At 34.0% G+C, this 21,098-nt stretch overlaps 1 protein-coding gene across 3 annotated transcripts; it reads right to left on the reverse strand.

Moving 5' to 3' along the window:
• Positions 1-7,199: 7,199 nt before the first annotated feature.
• On the reverse strand, positions 7,200-12,419 carry LOC114266546 (YTH domain-containing protein ECT4). Of its 3 annotated transcripts, none has more exons than XM_028207448.2 (9): positions 12,046-12,419; positions 11,291-11,367; positions 11,046-11,187; positions 10,813-10,886; positions 10,000-10,599; positions 8,752-9,339; positions 8,449-8,661; positions 8,214-8,360; positions 7,200-7,976 (listed from the first exon to the last, which is right to left on the reverse strand). In XM_028207448.2, exons 1-9 carry the CDS (start codon positions 12,071-12,073, stop codon positions 7,701-7,703), a joined length of 2,145 nt encoding a protein of 714 aa, XP_028063249.2. In that variant the 5' UTR covers positions 12,074-12,419; the 3' UTR covers positions 7,200-7,700. The 3 variants fall into 3 exon arrangements, with proteins under 3 accessions (XP_028063249.2, XP_082753753.1, XP_028063248.2); XM_082897627.1 differs by having other exon boundaries at positions 11,291-11,416; positions 12,016-12,283; XM_028207447.2 differs by having other exon boundaries at positions 12,016-12,264.
• Between the last annotated feature and the right edge of the window lie 8,679 nt (positions 12,420-21,098).

Raw genomic sequence — 21,098 nt, forward strand, 5'->3', positions numbered from 1 at the left:
TAAAAAGCTTTATTAAAATTTTTATGAAATGTTTTACATTTTGAATGATTTGTATTGTCTCACACCACATTTGATAAAAAAATTTAAAAAATCTTTTAGGATCTCTAATATTTTGACTGTTCAAAATATGAAAACTTAGCCCTAAAAAAATATGTTAGGGTAATATGTACAAGCAACGGAAAATTAGAAATTCAAATGAGGTTGAAATTGGCTTTTTCTCTCTATAGATTGATCCTTAATGTTGTATTTGGTTGGGAGATTTAGAGAGAGATTTAGAAAGAGAAAAGGAAAAGGTGTGTGAAACTAAGTGACTTAACTTTTTCTTTTCTCTTTTCAAATCTCTCTTCAAATTCTCTAACCAAACACAGCGTAAACCTATCCCTAGTGCTCGATGATTAATACCTCTGCCCCATCTTGGGGGCAATCGGTCTCCAAACAATCCTTCAGCAATTTTTTGCTAGGGATCAATATGTCAACAATTCGTTAATAATCACTTGATTGGTCAGTGTAAACTCACCAATAAAAGGCCCATCTAATGTAAAACGTCTTAAAACTAAAAAAAACACCTATATAATGTAAAAATATCAACATTGCTGCAATTTTAAAAACACAGGTATCCTAGGAAAATATTCTAAACATATATGCATTAATTAGTGTATCAATACTAATTAAAATATTATTATTAACCTTACTTATTATATAAATTATAAATATTAAAAATCTCTTAAAATATGTCACATCATCAATTGATGTACTAATTAATATACTAATTGGTATCTATAGCGTTATTCAATCCTCTAACTTGAACATGCTCAGCACTCAATGAAGAGTATACTCTATGCGTTCATTACATTTAATTTTTTTATTTTTATGGACAGTTTTACTTTTAAGCTTATTACTAAGCAGAGGATCTCAAGAACCATCCCAAAATAATTTTATTTTTATTTATTTTTTGGAGAAAATTTGTTTTACATAGTTGGCCATAGTAGCATCGTCGCTTGTACTGTATTGTGTAAAATTAATAAGTGATATAGTGGTGTTTTGAAAAGTTGAAAAAAAGTTAAATTTTTAATTTATTTTATCTTTTTATAATTAAAAAATATGAGAAATGATGTGACTCAAAATGAGTAAAAAAAATTAAAAACCGACTTTTTTTTGCTTTCCAAAAAAGCCCCATATGCACTTTTAGTAATGAACACAGTTGGGTATATGAGGATAGGGTAGGTAGGAAGTTAAGAAATGGTTGCCAAAATTGAAAATTCTGCTAATTCAAGGTTCACCACAATAGACAACTGGGTCCATTCCTTTAAGCACCTGTATATATATATATATATACACGTGTGTGTGGATAAATTACACTCACCTACTTTGAGATTTAAAAAAAATATAGAGATAATTTTACATTTTTTATATAATTATATTAATTTTCTTGAGTTTTTAATTTACGTAACAGTTAAGTTATTTTTTATCAATAATTTGTTAATCGTATGAATAAAAAAATGACATTGTTATCTACTTTCAACTAAAATGCATATTTATTTTTATTTATTTTAGTGTCTACATGATTTGTATTAGGGGTGGGCGCGGGTCGGTTGCGGCCATGGAACCCCCAATCCGCCATCCGTCCGCCAGATTGGCGGATTGGAGAAAATCAATCCGCATCCGTCCGCCAATCCGGTGGATGTGGATTGAGCGGATTGGCGGTTTGGCGGATGGATGCGAATCGGTTTGGCGGTTTGAAATTTTATAAATTTTCAACATAGTTCAACTTGTACACTTCCTCAAAAAAAAAAAAAAAAAAAGTATTACAGTCAATGACTTAAAAAAGTATTACAATTACTGCATGCCTTATCCAAAGAAAGAAAGTTTGAAACTTTCGAATATCAAAATCACTGCATGCCTCATCTACATATTACAATCACAGCATGTCTTATCCACATAAAGTATTACAATATGTGGTTCTTAAAATATGAAAACAATTCAAACCACCAAAACCATGAACATAGCAGTAGTAGAGATTGTATGTCTCTGTATTGTTACATTTATATATGTTTTTTAAAACAAAAACTAACCAGCATGTATCATATTTTCTATTTATTACTTTTAGAGTTAGATTTAAAAACCAAAAAATATAAATAAATAATACGTTTATTTTTTTCAATTCAAAAAATATATTCAAGTTGAAAACTTTTTTCCAACTGAATATTTAAACTGTTTTTCAATTGAAAATACAAACAAAATATTTAAATAAATTGAAAACATAAAATCTTATAAATTATTAAGGGTGCTCGCGGTTTGGCGGTTCGGTTGCGGCCAAAGGGACCTCAAATCCGCCATCCGTCCGCCAAATTGGCGGATTGGAGAAAATCAATCCGCAACCGTCCGCTCGTCATCACGCATCCGTCCAAAACACGGCGGATCGGTTTGGTTCGGTCGGTTTTGGCGGATCGGTATATCCGCTGCTCACCCCTAATTTGTATTAGTTTTAGTCACTACAGCCGTAGCAAAAAAGAGGTTAATATAATTGCATCAAAACTATAGAGTTACTTTAATTTTAAACCTCAAGGGAGGTGAGTGTAATTTAATTAATATATATATATATACACACACAAATAAGAAAACATAAAAAATGAAAATTGCAAATTGCAAATAATAGAGCAAATAAAAAATAACGATTATTTCTTAAAATTGTAAAACGAATGAAATGTTGGATATTTATTGGAAAGATTTAGAGTGTTGTTATTAGGACCTCACAAATTATTTTAAATTCCAATTTTTTTGGACTCTCATCTATAAATTTTAAAACCCTTAAAATAAAATTTTCTCTCAAATAATACCAAAATTATCCTTGTGAAAACGTTTCACCCATTCAATTGAATGCACACTCCTAAACCCTAAAAATCTTCTCTCTCAATCACCTTAACAAAACTCACGAAGGTGATTACTATTTCATCTCCACATACTTCTTTATAACTTGAGAAAATAAATGTAAGATTTTTTGTTGTTGATTCAAAATTTTCCTTTTGTAGGTTTTGCAATTTTCACAAGTTTAGATTTGTGATCTCTCAAGTTTAGATTTTCCTTATGCCTAGTTTGGCATGTTTAAAAAAAGTCAAAAAGTTAAAAAGTCACTATTCTATTTAAGTCATATCATCTTATTTAAGTCACATTATCTCTCTAACACATCACTTCAAACCCAACCCAAATCCAACTCATATTTCATAAAAAGTCAAAAATACATTTATTTAGGACATCCCAAACATTGGGTTTTGCGATTTTAAAGTTTGAAAAAGATTGAGTAATTTTTTTATTTTAAAATAAGGGGACATTTTCAATAGAGATGTTAAAATTGTACTACGTTTGGTTATTTATTCCCAAACAAATAAATAATATTTAAATATGTATTTTCGAATTCCGATCATATGTTTAGAGGTTCAATTCCAAAAAAATGAGGAACAATGAGTTGGGCAAAAGGGGCTGTTGTGTGAGTGGTAGAGACTAGGAATGGCAGGAGAGTGACAAGGGATAGTGATGAGGTGAAAGCTGTGGTGGTACTAGTATGGATGGCAGAAAGGGTAAAGGAGGGCGGCAATGGTGGTGAAGATAATGAGGGTTGAGGTTGAGATTTTAGAGTAGCGAAGGATATGACAGTCGTACAATAGATGGCTAGCCACCATAGTAGTAGAGAAAAGAGCATTTTGTCCGGCGGCTGGGCGACGATCGGCGACTGGGAGGGGCCTTTCAGAAGCAGAGAAGGAGAAGAGGAGGAGGAAGGAGGGAGGAGGAGGAAAGAAGGAGGGGACTGCGACGGCGGGGCTGGGCTGCGACGGCGACCGGCGGCTGGGCGACGATCGGCGACTGGGCATCGGCGATCGACGATCGTCTTCTCTCTCTCTCTCTCTTCCTCTCTTCCCCTCCCTTCTGCTTCTTTCCCTCTCCCTCTCCCTGTTTCAGAGTCGAAAATGGAGAAAGAAAGGAAAAAAAAAAATCCCCAAAACGACGTCGTTTTGGAGATTAGGGGGATTAGGGGGATTAGGGGGGGCCAAATTCGAACTCTCAAACATTATTCTTTCTACATTCCACTCATATTGCAATTGTAAGTAGGGAAAAGCTTCGTAGCTCGAAACATGGGGTTCGAAATTGGCTAAAATACCCAAACGACGTCGTTTTGGGTATTAATTTTTTTTTAATTTTTTTTTTCTTTTCTTGCTTTCGATTACAGTTGGCAGAGAAGAGGAAAGAGAGAGAGAGAGAAGAGAAGAGGAGAGGAAGAGAGAAGAGGCGAGAGAAAAGGAGGAAGAGAAGATCGAAGGTGATGGAAGAGAAGGAAGATCGACGCCGGTCACCGATCGCCTCCGCTTTCTCCACTTTTTTTTTTTTTTTTTTCTAGTTGATTTGGACCTGGATCTAAAGGGGGGGAAAAAAATTGATTCCTGTGTTGAAGACCTCTGTGTTTTTTTTTTGACCATCGATCTGTTTTTTTATGCATTCAAAAATTGATTTGGTCACCGATCTGTTTTTTTTTTTGATCTGGAAATGATAAAGACCTCTGTGTTGTTGTTGATGAAGGTATGTTTTTTATGATGAAGATGATTCTTCAAGAACTGAATGTTGGTAAATTTCTATTTAAGATGAAAATTTGTAATATAAGTTTGGATCATTTTTTTAATCTTAAATTACCTTCATGTCAAAATACATTTTTTTTCATCTTAAATCTTCTGTCGGGTGTGTTTGGATCATTCTTCAAGAACTGAATATTGGTAGATGATGAAGACCTCTAGTCTGTTTTTGATTTGGATCGTTCTTCAAGAACTGGACTGAATCCCCTCCTCTTCTTTCTTCTTTCTTCTTTCTTGTTCTTCTTCGTCTCAGTTTTAGACCAGAGAGAGAGACAGAGAAGAAAGGAGGAAGAAGGAAAAACAAATTCGAGCTCTAAACTCTCGAGCTACGTAACGGGGTCGGTGTAAGTATTTGCCCCATTAGTTTGCAAACATCTCTTGTTCATTCAGTTTTATTGTAATTTCCACAATGAACAAGATCTAGAAAAGTGGTTATTTTAGTAAACTGTGATTAAATTTTTTTATAATTAGATGTAATATTTGTGAAAAAAAAAATAATAATTATGGATTTAATATGATATTTTATCTTATTAATTATTTTAACATATTTTGTCCTTTTGTAAATTTTAACCTAAAAAAGGCCAAAATTTTTCTTGCCAAACACCCCCCTAAGGCAATCCAAAAAAAAGCATGCCAACCAATAACATTTAAAACAGAATAAAAATAACAATAATACTACAGATCTCTAAAAAACACAACTAGCACAACTCCCACTCACTTGCAATTGGCCAAGGAAAGAAAGAAAGAAAAAAAACAAAAAAATAAATAATTGATCCACATCATTTTAGGGATCATAAAGATCCCCAACTTTAGGAGTCCCATGTATTTTTGTAAAAATAAATAAATAAAACACAAACACCCGTTGCTTAACAAGAGAGTGCACCTTCCCTCAGGTGTCACCACGGGCGGAGACACTCAAGGCCCAGGGGGTCACGTGCCCCTTGGGATTTTGGAGATTTTTTTTTTTTTTTAAACATAAAGAAAAAATTTTAAATAAAAAAATTTATAAAAATATTATTTAAAGTGAAATGTCAATAATATTTTTAAAATTATAAGAACAATAATGATTATTTTGATTGAAAGTAAAGAGACTATGATAAGTTATATTATTATTTATAAAAATTTCAATATAATGGTGATGTTTATAATTATTGACACGCAAATATAATTAACCTCAATGAAGATATATGAAATTTATTGAATTGTTACGTACATTTGACATGTAGAGTTTGTCCTCCATATGTTTTTTTTTCCATTCATAACTAAAATGACCACTATATAAATTATAATCAAGTAACACATCTTCAGTTATAAAAAAAAAGTAAAAAATTACAATAGGTCATAACTAATATCAAAATGAGTCATAACTAACTATTACTTGATATATAGTAATAGCCAAAATAACAACCACAAGAAGTTATAACTAAATTATATCTAACACTATAATGTGTCATAACTAAAGTCCACGAAAATCGTAATTACGACATATAATAGACACTTTTTTTTATGTTGTGTTTTATAAAATTTCTCTACTAAAATATATTATTTCTATCTCAACTTATCTTCTTTTTTAATTTTTCAATCTACCTATAAATAATTACTACCCAATATTTATATAAAATTTAATCTCAAATCCTATAATTTAAAATTCACATTTATTCAAATAGACTCTTAATATTTAAGTTTAGTAATATCTCATTGTTGTTTATTATAAAAATAAAAAAATAAAAATTTGCTTGATTAGAGTTTTTCAAAAATATTTTTCAGAAAATTCTACTTTCTTATTTTTTGGATTTTTTTTATTTATTTTCACTGAATTTTTTTAATTTTTAGACATATCTAACATAAATATACCTAAAAAATAAAAAATTTATGAAAATAACTTTTTAAAAATTCACTAAATACCAAAAATACAATATATATATATATATATATATATGAAAGTTCTATACATCATTTGTATTTTTATGTATTTATTAATTTTTTAAAATATTTTTTCACAAATTTTTTAAATACATATAAGTAAAATTCATCTAAAAAAATAAAAAAAAACATTTTTAAAATTTAAAAAATACTTACTAAAAACAAAAAAACACAAAAACCAAAAGAACTTAATTTTTAAAAAACTTAATTCAAAAAACTCAAACCAAATACACTGATGTTATCATTAATTTGTGCCCCCTCTCTATCAAATTCCTGGCTACGCCACTGGATGTCACCTTCTTCGATTGGACAAAAATGTTTACTGCTGCCCATTTATTAACACTAAATAAAACCTTCAAAAAATTACTTAATACCTTTTTTGAAATACAACTGTCTGATTTTAAATTTCAAGCAAAATAACCTGTCAAAAAAACGTAACCCAAATAACAGGAGGAGATTATATGCACGTAATAGAAGAAAAAAAGAGAGAAGAAAGAATAATGTGAACAAAACACGCAACATCATTGGTCAAACACAATCGCAATGTACTAGACTAACGTGATAACATTTATAGTGACAAACAACCCATATCAGGTACATGAAGTCTTCGACAATAGAATTAAGGAAAAAAACGGAAGACATGATTTTAACCGTGTGTTGGTTTCGAAAAAAGACATTTACTCAATAGCACAGTAAAAATATAAATATAAAAGGTCATTAACATAAACATATAACATAAGCAACGAAAGGAAAACACTAAAAGAAAAAAAACAATTTAACTTTCAAAAGCTTCAACTACTAGGAACTATTATCTATTGCAATACTTTTTCCCACCTTGCCTCTAGCTCTCTCCCAACTACAAAAAGCAAAATCTGCTTTTAGCAAAAGTAGATCTAGATTTTACAAGATGAGGCCAAACTAGAAATAAAAAAGGAGATTCAAAAAAACAAAAGAGAAAAAAATAGACCAACAAAAATATATTAAAGCCACACAAAAAAAAAAAAGAAAAAAAAAAAAAAAAAAAGGCCCTAAACCCACAAACCCCCAAGGTAAGGAGACCTGTTTGAAACTAAACAGCTATAGAACCTGACCCGCATCATGAGAAAAAATGGGGCTCGTTTTCATTCTCAACAAAAGCAGCTAAGCCTCTCTGCCTTGTCACATGGGAAAAAATGTACCCTCAACATTTGCAACCCCATTTGCCGCAATCTTTTTCTCTGGCACTGCAGCTGTTTTAGCACCATTCGGCCCGTCTCCAGATTTTGTAACTGCCGATCCATTTTCTGAAAGCTTTACATCCCTGTTCGTCTGAACAGCAGGGGTAGTAGGCTCCTTGACAAAATCAGAGGCAGCTTCTGAAGACTTCTGCTGTGATTTCAGTTCCCCATTTGCCCCTTCTTTGTTCTTTTCATCAGTTGGTTTTCCTTCCCATACCTGTGTTGGTATTACCAAAGCAAACAGACCAAATTTAGCTTCGCTTACAATCAAAATGTAACTGATGTCTCATGGGAAAAAATAAAAAAAGGAGAAGAGTTCAGAACAATTATGAGAAAGATGACAGGAAAAAAACAAGTAGACCGCAGATATTGCTGAGCTCCTGATAATTTTAAACAAAATTTCACCAAGGATGTATTAATTGATATATAAACTGGGCAATGACACATCTCTTGCCTGCTTCTGGAAATGCTGTTGCTTGGCCTTCTTCTCTTGAATTGTCTTCTGGCGACCCTCGTAAAAACCAAAATCATCCAGGATGCATGTCTTACTTGAGTGATCCTTGAATATTTTGAGCAGTTGAAGCCCCTGCTCCAATTTAACCTACACAACACCACAAGTTTTGGATTGAAAAGAAGAATCAACAGAACGAGTCAAAAAAAAAAAAAAGAAAAGCCTGAATAACACATACCTCTTGAGTGTCCCTACTGTTAGTTACAGGCTTGTTCTCATTGTTCTCTAGGGTTATGTGCTTCAACAGACTATTGGACACATCTTTTACAATGTGCCAATTAACAGGGAAACAACCGTTCCACTTGTCTTGTTGCCAGTACTCAAAATTCTTGTGAAAATCAACTGGCCCTGTCATCTCTGCAACACCAACAAATTGCCCGCTAGTATTGACCTAGGCACAACAATTCAAACTTAGTTGCTAAACCAAACAAAGTTACTAAAGAAATAATCCTGATAATGCAAGTCGCATCAATATGCTTACCGAGAAGAAAAGAAAAACAGGGCAACCACCAGACTTCTGCTGAGCTTCCTGATATGCTGCATCAAGCTTTTTATTACCATTCGGTGTGCTAGCCCACACATTATACTTGATGCTCTTGTGGACATCATCCTCACTGTATGATTTAATGATGAAGAACTTAGCATCAGTGTAACTCTCAGGGAAATCTACTTTGTTGTATTGTTCCCGATCAGGAGCCACACTTGACCTATCCTTCTCCAGATCATTTGTTCCATTTAATGTGTTTTGCCCCTTCACTGCCAAGGGAACAGGTGTAAAACCTTTCTGGTTCTTAGAGCTCTTGGCCCTCGGTCCCCTGTTCAGCTCATTCAAACCATCTATGTTCTCATTGCCATAACCAAAGAAACCATTGCTTCGCCCCCTGGGTTTGTACTTGCTATCGACCAACCACCCACGTCCATTTGTTCGTGAATCATAACCATTAGATCCAAAACCGAGAGTAGATCTAAAGGTGCTTCCATACTGGCCATATAATTTGTTCGGGTACATCCTATTCATATATCCATTAGCTGTGCCCATGCTAGGCATTGGTCTCGGTTGGTGCAAACCCTGCAGATATGGGAAAAAAATACTGAGGACTATATTACATTATATACAAATCATCAAGCAATCAAAACAGTTCGGATCATCAAAGATTTCAAAACAAGTTAACATGACATCCTGTAATGATCCAATTTAATCAAACAGAACAGGATAAATACAATTCAGTTCGACCAGTCAGACCAAGTCAGTCACTGCTGTTTTTACTCCCTAAATCGATTTTGGAATGTGAAAGTGGGGACTTGGGATCCACTAGCTGAGCTTAGTGGGCCATTACTGCAAACAATCAGCTTATTTGGCCTTGGTTCACAAACTCAACTGACCCAGAGAAGAGTTTACTTAGAGCTTGTTTGATAACATTATTAAGCACCTACGCATTCAGTAGTTTCACAATTAAGTGCATTTAACAACCTAGAATCAACCACCACTTAGATCTGAATTGACTAAAAATGAATCTTAAAATTAAGTCACAGAGAGAGGGAGAGAGAGACTTGACTCACCGATGCTGAACAAAAAGCGAAAGGTAATTTTCAGTTTCATTCACAACTAACATTTATATCTTAAAATTTTCAAATTTAAAAATCCAGTACTCAACTATGTCAGCACTAGAAATTCAGAACTACAAATTCAGTTCAATCAAATAGAACCTTAATGTTTGATATCACATACCATGAGATGAGAATGAGGACGATAATTCTGATTCCTTGATGCTGGGGAGTTATTCGCATGTGATATTGATGAAACCATCGAAGTGCTAGTCACAGGCCTAGGCTGCCCATCAGAAAATATTGTGCCATCCAACCAAGGGATAGGAGACCTTAAACCATCAAAGCCGAATCTTGGATCTTGAAAACCCAACGCAGGAATTCCCCCAGGAAGGCCACCCCTCCCGTAGGAAGCATTGGTATTAAATGATGAATTCTGATATGTATGTTTTGTTGGTGCTGAACCATTATTTCCCTTTACGCCCCCACTGTTAGCAATGCCATTGGAGTTTCCATTAGCAGTTTCCACGGACAAAGGTGTTTGGTCAGCAGGTGCAGAGTTGGGAATTTCTCCTTTAGAGGGAGCAGCAGTAGGGGTGTATGGCATACTAGTTGGGGTCAGGGGTTGGAAATATTGAGGTGGATATTGGTAATGCTGAGCCCCGTATAGCTGCCCATCATGTCCCATAGTCGGAACCGGGGAACCAGCAGGTGAATATGGGCTATAGGGGGCATACCCATAACCGTGGTGATACATAAGCGATCCGTTGTCCCCATAAACTCCCTGTAAATAAGCAAATATAACAAACAACAAAAGAACACAAATTACTGTAAGTACAACCTGCAACCCAAGTATGACAATTAATAATCTCTCTTTCAATTGCAAAGCAAGTGCCCATAAATCATAAATAATACCTACAATCAATGACATTTCTTCATAGACCAAAATACAAATTCTATTCCCAGATTACACGAGTGCACTACAAAAAATACTTACAGGAGGCATTTCAACTCCCTCTGGATTTACATATCTCGGGTAGTCATCCCATTCATTACCAGTCCCATCGTAACCTAGGAAAGAAAAGCATACATGCCCCTTTCAGCATAAAATTCATCAAAGAGGAATGGTATAATTATCTATAGCCAATTTAAATTTTGAATTTTTCTTGGAAATAATAAACAAAGTCGATTTCAGATTTTTATTGAGGGACTCCCTAACTATCAACTTACTTCCATAATAATAAGCAGTCGATGGATAACTGTTTGGGACATAGCACATGGATGGATCATTGAAATCCTGTAATAACGGGGTCACAGAACGTTCATACAACTGGATCTGACCATTTGTAGTATCGGCTGCATCAACAGACGGCTGTACAGAAGATAACAAGAACAACCCTTAAAATCACTCATTCAAACAAATCCTGAAAGTAAAAACAATACCCAACAAATAACATGGAAGAGCTTCAAATCACCTTCTTTGTATGTTCAGGAATTTCCAAGGTCTTGGGTTGAGAATCCAATGATAACTTTTGCAGCAAATCTGCAGCTTCTATTGAAGTAAAAAGTAAAGGAAAACCCCAGTTTTCAGATAATTAAACCTGTATAATTAACAAATCATAACAAAACCCCCAGACCCAAATTTTGAATTCTCTGAATCCAGATCTCAAAAGCAAAATTACAATAACTACTCAGTTTTGAGGGTAAAAAAAACAAATAAAAATTTCAGAAAAACCACTAAAAATTTATTCTTGAAACAGTCGTTGTCAGCAACACCATACAAGTAAAAAAGACAATCAAACCAGATACACCCATATCCCATACATAAGAACTACACCGCATAAAGCAAAGCACGTGACATGTCTTCAAGAATTTCACTTATATATCAAGTTCAAACAACAATAGACATCACTAATCAATCAATAAACTTAAATCAACCGACAAAAATTCAAATTCAAATTCAAATTCAAATTCAAATTCAAATCCAAATCCAAAACCTTATGAAACAACAACCACAGATAAACAACACCCAGATCTATATAGAGAAGCAAGAATACAAGGCTAACATGGTATCTATATATAAGCATATACAATAAAACAAACCAAGTTCGATCAAGAAAGAGCAGATCAGGAAGAAAAGAAAAAAAAAAAAAAAAAACGAAGCAAAAGAAACGAAACGAAACAATCAAAAAAAGAATACCCAGATGGACAACAGGGTTGGTAAGGATACGATCTGCGGGAGGAGCAACAGTGGCCATGAGAGTAACGATCTAAAACCCTAAATCCAATTGGAGAGGAAAGAAAACCCTACGAGATATAGAGAGAGAGATGAGAGGGAGACAAGGGGGGGAAGTTTCAGCCGCCAAGGGTAGGGAAGTGAGGGTTTGGGTTTTGATGGCGAAGCGAAGAGAGAGAATCCATCTAAAAGTGGTGATTCAAATAGCACCACGGTTTCCAACCCCACCTCCACACCACATCACCCCCTCTATTTTTCTTTATTTACTTTTTACCCCCAATACTAACGTCCCCTGCGGGTTATCTACTTACGTCATTCTCTTGTTTCTATTGGCCGGAACCCGCCACACGACCTACCAATGCCTCCGTATAAAATACCTTTCATTTCAAGCTTTATATATTGATTTATTTTGACAATGGGGTTAAAAGTCGATTTTTTAATCTTTTTTTATCCAAGTTATATTTAGGTGTCGTTTAGGAGGAGTTTATTTGGGTTCTTTTGGCTCTTTGAACCACAAAAGACAGAATAGGCTATTTAAGACACAACAGGCAAAACATCACATCCAACTCATAATCATTACATTCTTCTCTTACAAAAAAAGTCAAAAAAGCCAAAAAGTCCTTCCCAAACTAAGCTTTTGAACCCAGGCTCAAATAGCCAAAAAATCCAAAAAAGTCAAAAAGCCAAAAAAGTCAATCCACTTTCCAAACGGAGGCTTAGTGTGTTTGGTTTTAATTTTCTAAAAATTAATTTTTTTTGTATTTTTATTTTTAGTGAATAATTTTAAAATTTTAAGAAATTTTAAAAAATTTTAAGATGTACATTACTTAGATATCTCTAAATAGTAAAATATTTATAAAAAAATATCTTAACAAATTAATAAATACACAAAAATGTAAAAAATGTACTGAATTTTCCGTTTTTTTATATTTTTGGTATTTAATAAATTTTTAAAATATTTTTTCATAAATATTATATTTTTTAAATGTATTTATGTTAGGTATGTCTAAAAATTAAAAAGAAATACTTAAAATATTTTTAAAAATAATTGAAAAGAAAAAAATGAAAAATAAAAAAGTATAATTGTTTAAAAAATATATTTTTTAAGAATCAAAACCAAACAAACTTATTATCTCTCTATTTTTACATATATTTTTTTTTTTAAATATAAAAAATTAAAAAATTTAATTTTAACTAACCTCTCAAAATAATTCCATTACCAAAAGCTTTAAATGAGCTGTCGGTGAGATTGTTTAGGTGCGCAACAGCCCCCCTCCTTGTTACACGTTTACACATTGATCCACATAAATGTTTGGGACCTCGTTCCTGGACTTTTGATTTGATCTTGGCGTTTATATGTGCGTGGAATTCCTTCTGTTTGTGTGTACTCTACATTATAAATGGTTTGAATGAGAGTAGGGTTGTGGGATTATGTATATGTGGAAGTTTCTATTATAATTATTTTAATTTATTTTAATTAAGTTTTTAACGAGTCGAGCACAAGTTAAGAGATTATTTGAGATGATCTAAATAAGTGTACTTTTTATTTTTTTACGAAAAGATGTGTAAAAAAGTAGAGAAGTGATGTGATGGAAAAAAGATAAAAAAATAAAATGATAAATTATTTTGTGTATATCAAACTTGACCTAAATTTGAATAGTCTAGTTTGCTTTACACTCCTAATACAGCCCATGTTTAATATAATCGAAGTAATTGAAGAGAATTATTAATGTGATGTTATTATATTAGCAATATAATATATTTCAAGAAATTACATGACGTAAAAATTCACTTGTGCAATCTAAAGAAAGTCAAAGTTTTTTATTAAAAAAACTTTTTAAACATCTTTTTGTATAAAGTTAAAAAATATCTAAAAGTTATGCTCTTTTTTTTTGTCATAATTTAATTTTTTTTTTTTAAAAAAAAACTTAGCACTCTTTTGGTAACATGATAAAAAGCTGCGTTTACAGCTTGGTTTCAAAAAAAAAAAAATGTCTCGTAACTCAAATTTTGTGGCTCAAAAGTGGCTCAAATGGCCAAAACGACGTCGTTTTGGCCATTTTTATGTTGTTCTGCACTCAAAATGACGTCGTTTTGGCCATTTGAGCCACTTTTGAGTCACAAAATTTGAGCTACATAGCATTGTCGTCAAAAAATTTACATTGATTTTTTTAGCAAAAAGTCTTTGGCAAGGTGAAAAAAAATTACATATAAAATTTTAATTATACCCTTTATATTATTTAAGATTATACATAAGTGAAAATGTAAGGCTCCGTTTAGTAAGCGTTTTGAATTATAGCTTCACCCATTGATTTGAGTGTGTTGTTTATTTTGAGCTTTCAAATCATAATTCTACACCCATTTCTTAAAACTCAATTCAAAATATAATCATTACTTTTCAAAACCCATAACCAAACACATAATTCAAAACTTTTTTCAAAACTCAGTTCAAATCAATATTTTAATTTTTTAAATATTTAAATATTTAAATATTTTTAAAATATTTTAATTTTGTTAAGATTTTAAATATTTTAATATTTAGATATGTTACGGCTTTTTTATTTTTCTAATTTTTTGAATATTTTTAAATATTTTAATTGCAAAATATTACGATTTTAAATTTTTAAATTTTAAAATATTTTATAAAAATAAATTGAAACTCTATTTTATAAAAATATTTTTAAATATTTTAATTTTTTTGTAATATATTTGGTTACGATTTGAGTGTAGAACTTTGAAAGTAGTATGGAGTTTCGAGTTATGTGTTTGGTTATGAGTTTTAAAAATAATTTTTTAATTGAGTTTTGTTTTATGTGTTTAGTTACAATTTAAGTGTAGAGTTGTTTTTAAATTTAAAATATTAACATTTTAAATTATTTAAATTTTTTGAATATTTAAATTATTTAAATTTTTTGAATATTTATTTTAATTTTTTACTTATTAAATTTTTTAGATTATTTAAATTATTTAAATATTTATGATTTAAATTTTTTGAATATTTATTTTGAAAAAAATTTATTTCCTTTGTAGTATTTTCAATAAAAAAATTTGATTACTGTTATTTTCTGTTGATAATAAAAAATTTTAATTGAATTTTAAAAAAAGTTTTGTTATGAGTGTTGGTCAGAATTTTTAATAGTGTGAAAGTAGTGTGTTTTGTTATAAGTTATAACAATTTGAATTAAGTCTTAAAAACTCTTTCCAAAACTCATAACCAAACAAATTTTCTTACTTCACATGTCAAATCAAACTTTCAAAACTCAATTCAACACTCTATTCAAAAACCACAACCAAACAAATTTTCTACACTCAAATCATAATTCCACAACTCACAAACTCAAAATATAACTCATACTCTAAAATCATATTTACAAAACTCTATCAAACACAACCTAAATTTTTTAAATTGAGTGGGGTGGTTTGGTCATTTTATTGTGATATGACATCATAAATAAATATTAACTAAAAAAGTCAAAAGTAACTTTTTACCAACTTCTCAAATCACCTTCTAAAATAGTCAAAAAGGTTTGATAAAAAGCCAAAAGTTAACTTTTTACCTTCTTTCCAAAACATTTTTTATTTTCAAACTCGGCCTTAATTTCCAAACTCAATTAGTTTATATTCTTCCCCACGAAGGATGTTAGTATATATAGGGGCGTGAGGATCCTCTAGAGTGTTATCCCTAAAGTCATCTCCTACAGTGAAAGATAAGGAGCCGATACGTGGCCCATTAGCGAACCAAGGGCTAAGATTTTGGTGAGTAATTTTAAAAAAAAAAAAGAAATAAAAAATTCAAATTTCTTTTGCTATTGGGTTTCACTTCCATCACCGAGAGAGACAGAGAGAGAGAGAGAGAGAGACAAGAAGAGGGAGAGAGAAGAACAACAAAACACAAACAGAGTGAGAAAAGGGATGGATTCTCTGCCAGCATCGTCGGATTCCTCCCTCTCAGCCGCCGGAGCCATCTCCAGCTTCTTTTTCTTCCACTAACCGCCACCCCTCCTTCCTCCACCAAAAAATCTTCAACTTCAAACCTTCTCTTAATTACACACCACCAGTTTGGTTCAATCCTTTTAAAACTGTTTTCAACAACCAAAAATGAAAAACTTTGCGAAATACCCAAATCAAATTTCTGAATATTCCAAGTATGTCATTCACAAACCCAGAAAAATAAAATAACACAAAAGAAAAGAAAATTTGTTAGATAGAATTTATTTTCTCAGTGGGTATCCAAGAAACATAAATTTTACAGGTCCTGAAATACTCATTGATTGCTGATGATTTTAGCTTGTAGAAGATAACCCATGATTTGAAGGCTTCAATTTGTATTCTGCAACTGTCTTTGCTGTTGAAGGGAGTTAGGGTTTTGAGGGAAGAAAACAAAGAACAGAACAGAGACAACATATGGTTTGTTGTCGTTGTGTTTTTTTTTTTTTTTAAATATCAAAACGACGTCATTTTCTATCCCTTAATATCAACCGTTGGATCTAACTTTAGAGAGATCACTCTAGAGAAGAAACTCTAGAGGATCCTCACGCTATATAGGGGGTGATTTGAGAAGCTAGTTAAAAGTTAGTTTTTTAATTTTTATCTTTTTATGTGTAAAAAATATGAGAGATAATTTAATCCAAAATAAATTAAAAGTTAAAAACTAACTTTTTAGCTAGCTTTCCAAATTACCCTTCACCAGTCTATCTATATACGTAGTATACATATACTGGAATAAATAAAATTTCATATTTTATCTCCAATCAGTTGTATTTCAACATATTCATACAAAGGCAAATTAGGGGAAAGTGAATCAACCCAAACCAAAATAAACCAATCGACAATTTCACTATATTGAAAATAAATGAATTGTTGATTTAAAAAACACAGCCTTCGACATTGCATCATCAAAATTTTCTTAAAATAAATCAACAATAAAAATGATGAATAATTCTTGGTACCCATCTTTATCTATTTCGAATTTGGCCCGAATGAGATTGTGTGGTTGTGATTGAATTTGTGTAGTGTAAGTCTATGTGTAAAATAAAGCTGAGTCACAAAATAATAATTCTGAATAAATTCATGGTAGATAAAGGTGATGTTTTGGGAAATTGATAAAAAACTGATTTTTTGACTTTTTTTAGCTTATTTTATCTTTTTGCGAATAAGTTATATGAGAGATGATATGACTCAAAATGAGTAAAAAACTAGAGGTTGACTTTTTGCCAGTTTCTCAAAAGACTCCATAATATTATTTATAAATAATTATAGTACAAAAGTGTTGAACATTTTAACATAACACAGACGAACAAAACAAAGAATTGTGGAAATAAGTCTGATATGTCATAAATTTTCTCTTGCAATGGTGTGGCTAGGTGTAGCATTGTCCACACTTTATGCTAATTATAAAAAGACAACTCAACATATATATAATTTGAAGCAATATATAAATATAGGTTTGGATCTTAGACTAGCTTAAATGGAGAATCGAATCTAATTTTATCGGGTTTATCTAGAATCAATCAAAGTATTGAAGATATAATTTTATATAAAGAAAATTTATTTTTCTTTCATTATTGGAGATATCATGAAAATATATTAGTTTTATAGGAGAATTAAATATCCAAATTGTTTAAGGGATTTTTATTGATAAGTCCAATTTAGAAGTGTTTTAATTCAAGAAATCCATGAAAGAATTTTTTAACCCATTTAGTCCCATGTATGTATAGTTTTATTCCATAAAGTCCATTTTCTTGATTTACACTATTTTCTTGGACACTTATGCCCTTATATTTAATTTTGATACCCTTATAAATATTTTTTCAACGATTAGCAATTTAATGATGTGAACATTCATATTTTAAAATTCACATTTGTAGGAATGTAAATTGGCCCGTGGGCGGCCCGAAACCCGCCAGCGAGCCAGGGTGGGCCCGGTTCGTTGACAATGTTAATATTCACATTAACATGTTAAAATTCACATTAATAGGAGTGTAAAATTGGCCCTCGTCTCGTGGCGACGTGAAACCTGCCCTCGGCCCATGGGCGGCCCGGGGCGGGCCCGGTCCGGCCCGTTGACAATGTGAATATTCACATTGACATGTTAACATTCACATTGATAAGAGTATAAAATTGGGCCGCGGCCCATGGGCGGCCAAAAGCCCCTCGCAGCCCGGGGCGGACTCGACCCGATCCATTGACAATGTGAATATTCACATTGACATGTTAACATTCACATTGATAGGAGTGTAAAATTAGCCCACGCCTTGTAGCTGCCCGAAACCCGTCCACGGCTCGTGGGCGGGCTTGGCCCGGCCTTTTGACAATATGAATGTTCACATTGACATGTTAACATTCACATTGATAAGAGTATAAAACTAGACAGCAGCCCAGGGTGGGCCCGACTCGGCCCGGCCCGGCCCGTTGACAATGTGAATATTCACATTGACATATTAACATTCACATTAATAGGAGTATAAAATTGGCCCCCGTCCTGTGGCTGCGCGAAACCCGCCTGCGGCCCATGAGCGGGCCCGGTCCGGCTCGTTGACAATGTGAATATTCACATTGACATGTTAACATTCACATTGATAAGAGTATAAAATTGGTCCGCGGCCCATAGACGACCAAAAGCCCGCCCGCGACCCGGGGCGGGCCCGGCCCGGCTCGTTGACAATGTGAATATTCACATTGACATGTTAACATTCACATTGATAAGAGTGTAAAATTGGCCCGCAGCCCGTGGACGGCCCGAAGCCCGACCGCAGCCCGATGCGAGTTTGGCCCGACCCGTGACAATGTGAATATTCACATTGACATGTTAGCATGCACATTGATAGGAGTGTAAAATTAGCCCGCGCCCCGTGGCTTCCCGAAACCCGTCCACGGCCCGTAGCGCAGCCCGGGGCGGGCCCGGCCCGACCTGTTGACAATGTGAATATTCACATTGATAAGAGTGTACAATTGGCCCGTGACCTATGGGCAGCCCGAAGCCCGACCTCGGGCCAGGGCGGGCCCGGCCCGTTGGCAATGTGAATATTCACATTGACATGTTAACATTCACATTGATAGGAGTGTAAAATTGGCCCGCAGCCTATGGGCGGCCTGAAGCTCGATCGCAGCCTGAGGCGGGCTTGGCCCGACCCGTGACAATGTGAATATTCACATTGACATATTAACATTAACATTGATAGGAGTGTAAAACTTGTCCGCTGCCCGAAACTCGCCCGCGGCCCGGGGTAGGCCCGGACCCAAACTGGGGCCACCTCGGGCCGCCCATGGGACGCAAGTCAATTTTACACTCTTATCAATGTGAATGTTAACATGTCAATGTGAATATTCACATTGTCAACAGGCCGAGTCGGCCCCCCTCGGGCCGTAAGCGTGTTTCGGGCAGTCACGGGGCACGGGCTAATGTTACACTATTATCAATGTGAATGTTAACATGTCAATGTGAATATTCACATTGTCAACGGGCCGGGCCCGCGTCGGCCCGGGGCCAGGCTTCGGGCTGCCCACAGGTCACGGGCTAATTTTACACTCTTATCAATGTTAATGTTAATATGTAAATGTGAATATTCACATTGTCAACGAGCCGAGCCAGGCACACCTTGGGCAGTGGGCGGGCTTCGGGCCGCCTACGGGCCACGGGCCAATTTTACACTTCTATCAATGTGAATGTTAATATGTCAATGTGAATATTCACATTGTCAACGGGCTGGACCGGGCTTGCCCCGGGCCGCCCATGGGACGCGAGTCAATTTTACACTCTTATCAATGTGAATGTTAATATGTCAATGTGAATATTCACATTGTCAACAGGCCGGGTCGGGCCTGCCCACGGGCCGTGGGCTAGTTTCGGGCAGCCACGGGACGTGGGCTAATTTTATACTCTTATCAATGTGAATGTTAACATGTCAATGTGAATATTTGCATTATCAACGGGTCGGGCCGGGCCCATCCAAGGCAGCCCACGAGCCGTTGGCGGGTTTCGAGCCGGCCATAGACCGCGGGCTAATTTTACACTCTTATCAATGTGAATATTAACATGTCAATGTGAATATTCACATTGTCAACGGGCCGGGCCGGGCCCACCCGATCCGGGCTTCGGGTTGCCCACGGGTCATGGGCCAGTTTTACACTCTTGTCAATGTTAATGTTAATGTTAATATGTCAATGTAAATATTCATATTGTGAACAGGCCGGCTCGGGCTCGCCCCGGGCGATGGGCTGGTTTCGGGTCGCCCACGGGCCGCAAGCCAATTTTACACTCCTATCAATGTGAATGTTAACTTGTCAATACGGGCCAGGTTTGGCCTATTTTTTTGGCTTGTGGGCCGGCCCGGACCGACTCGAATTTTTTCGGGCACCCACAAGGATCAACATGAGCCGGGCCCCTACACATTGACGATATAAACATTTATATTGACGGTGTGAACATTCACATTAAGGGTATTTTGGTAATTATGTCACCCATAAGACTTATTGAAACATAAGAAAATAATGTGAACTAAATGGAACATAAGTAGATGAAAAGGGTATTTTGGTCTTCTTATCTCAAATTGGACCTAATGGAATAGTCAAAAAGAATATGGGTTGGATAGAATAAAGCTCTTAGAAAATGAATTTATTAAAAAAACTCCCTATGTTTAATGTAGAGAGAAAATGAATCGTGTGAAATTTTTAACAAGGGTAATGTTAGCATTTTGGAGAAAAAAATTTGTGTTAACGAATGGGTGATTTTGTTATTATAAAATTAAAAGTAAAGGAGATAAGTGGTATTCAAAGAATAAAAGTAGTGATTAGGGGATGTCTATCATTTACCCAAAATAATGGTAGGGAAATGAAAATACAAAGTCGTACGCAATTTAAAAAAATTAAAAATAACTAAAACAAAAAGGCAAAACAAAGTTCTAGAGTGTCATAGGGCGCGGCACGACAAACAAAACGGCATTGTAGTTGGATTTAATTTTCTTTTAAGCATGGTGTATTAGCCATGGCCATTTCCATCACAAAAAATGTTCTTAAAAAAAATAATAATAAATAAAAAAAAAAATCGC

This window comes from Camellia sinensis, chromosome 12 (assembly GCF_055761805.1).
Source record: "Camellia sinensis isolate YWXY chromosome 12, ASM5576180v1, whole genome shotgun sequence".
NCBI lineage: Eukaryota > Viridiplantae > Streptophyta > Magnoliopsida > Ericales > Theaceae > Camellia > Camellia sinensis.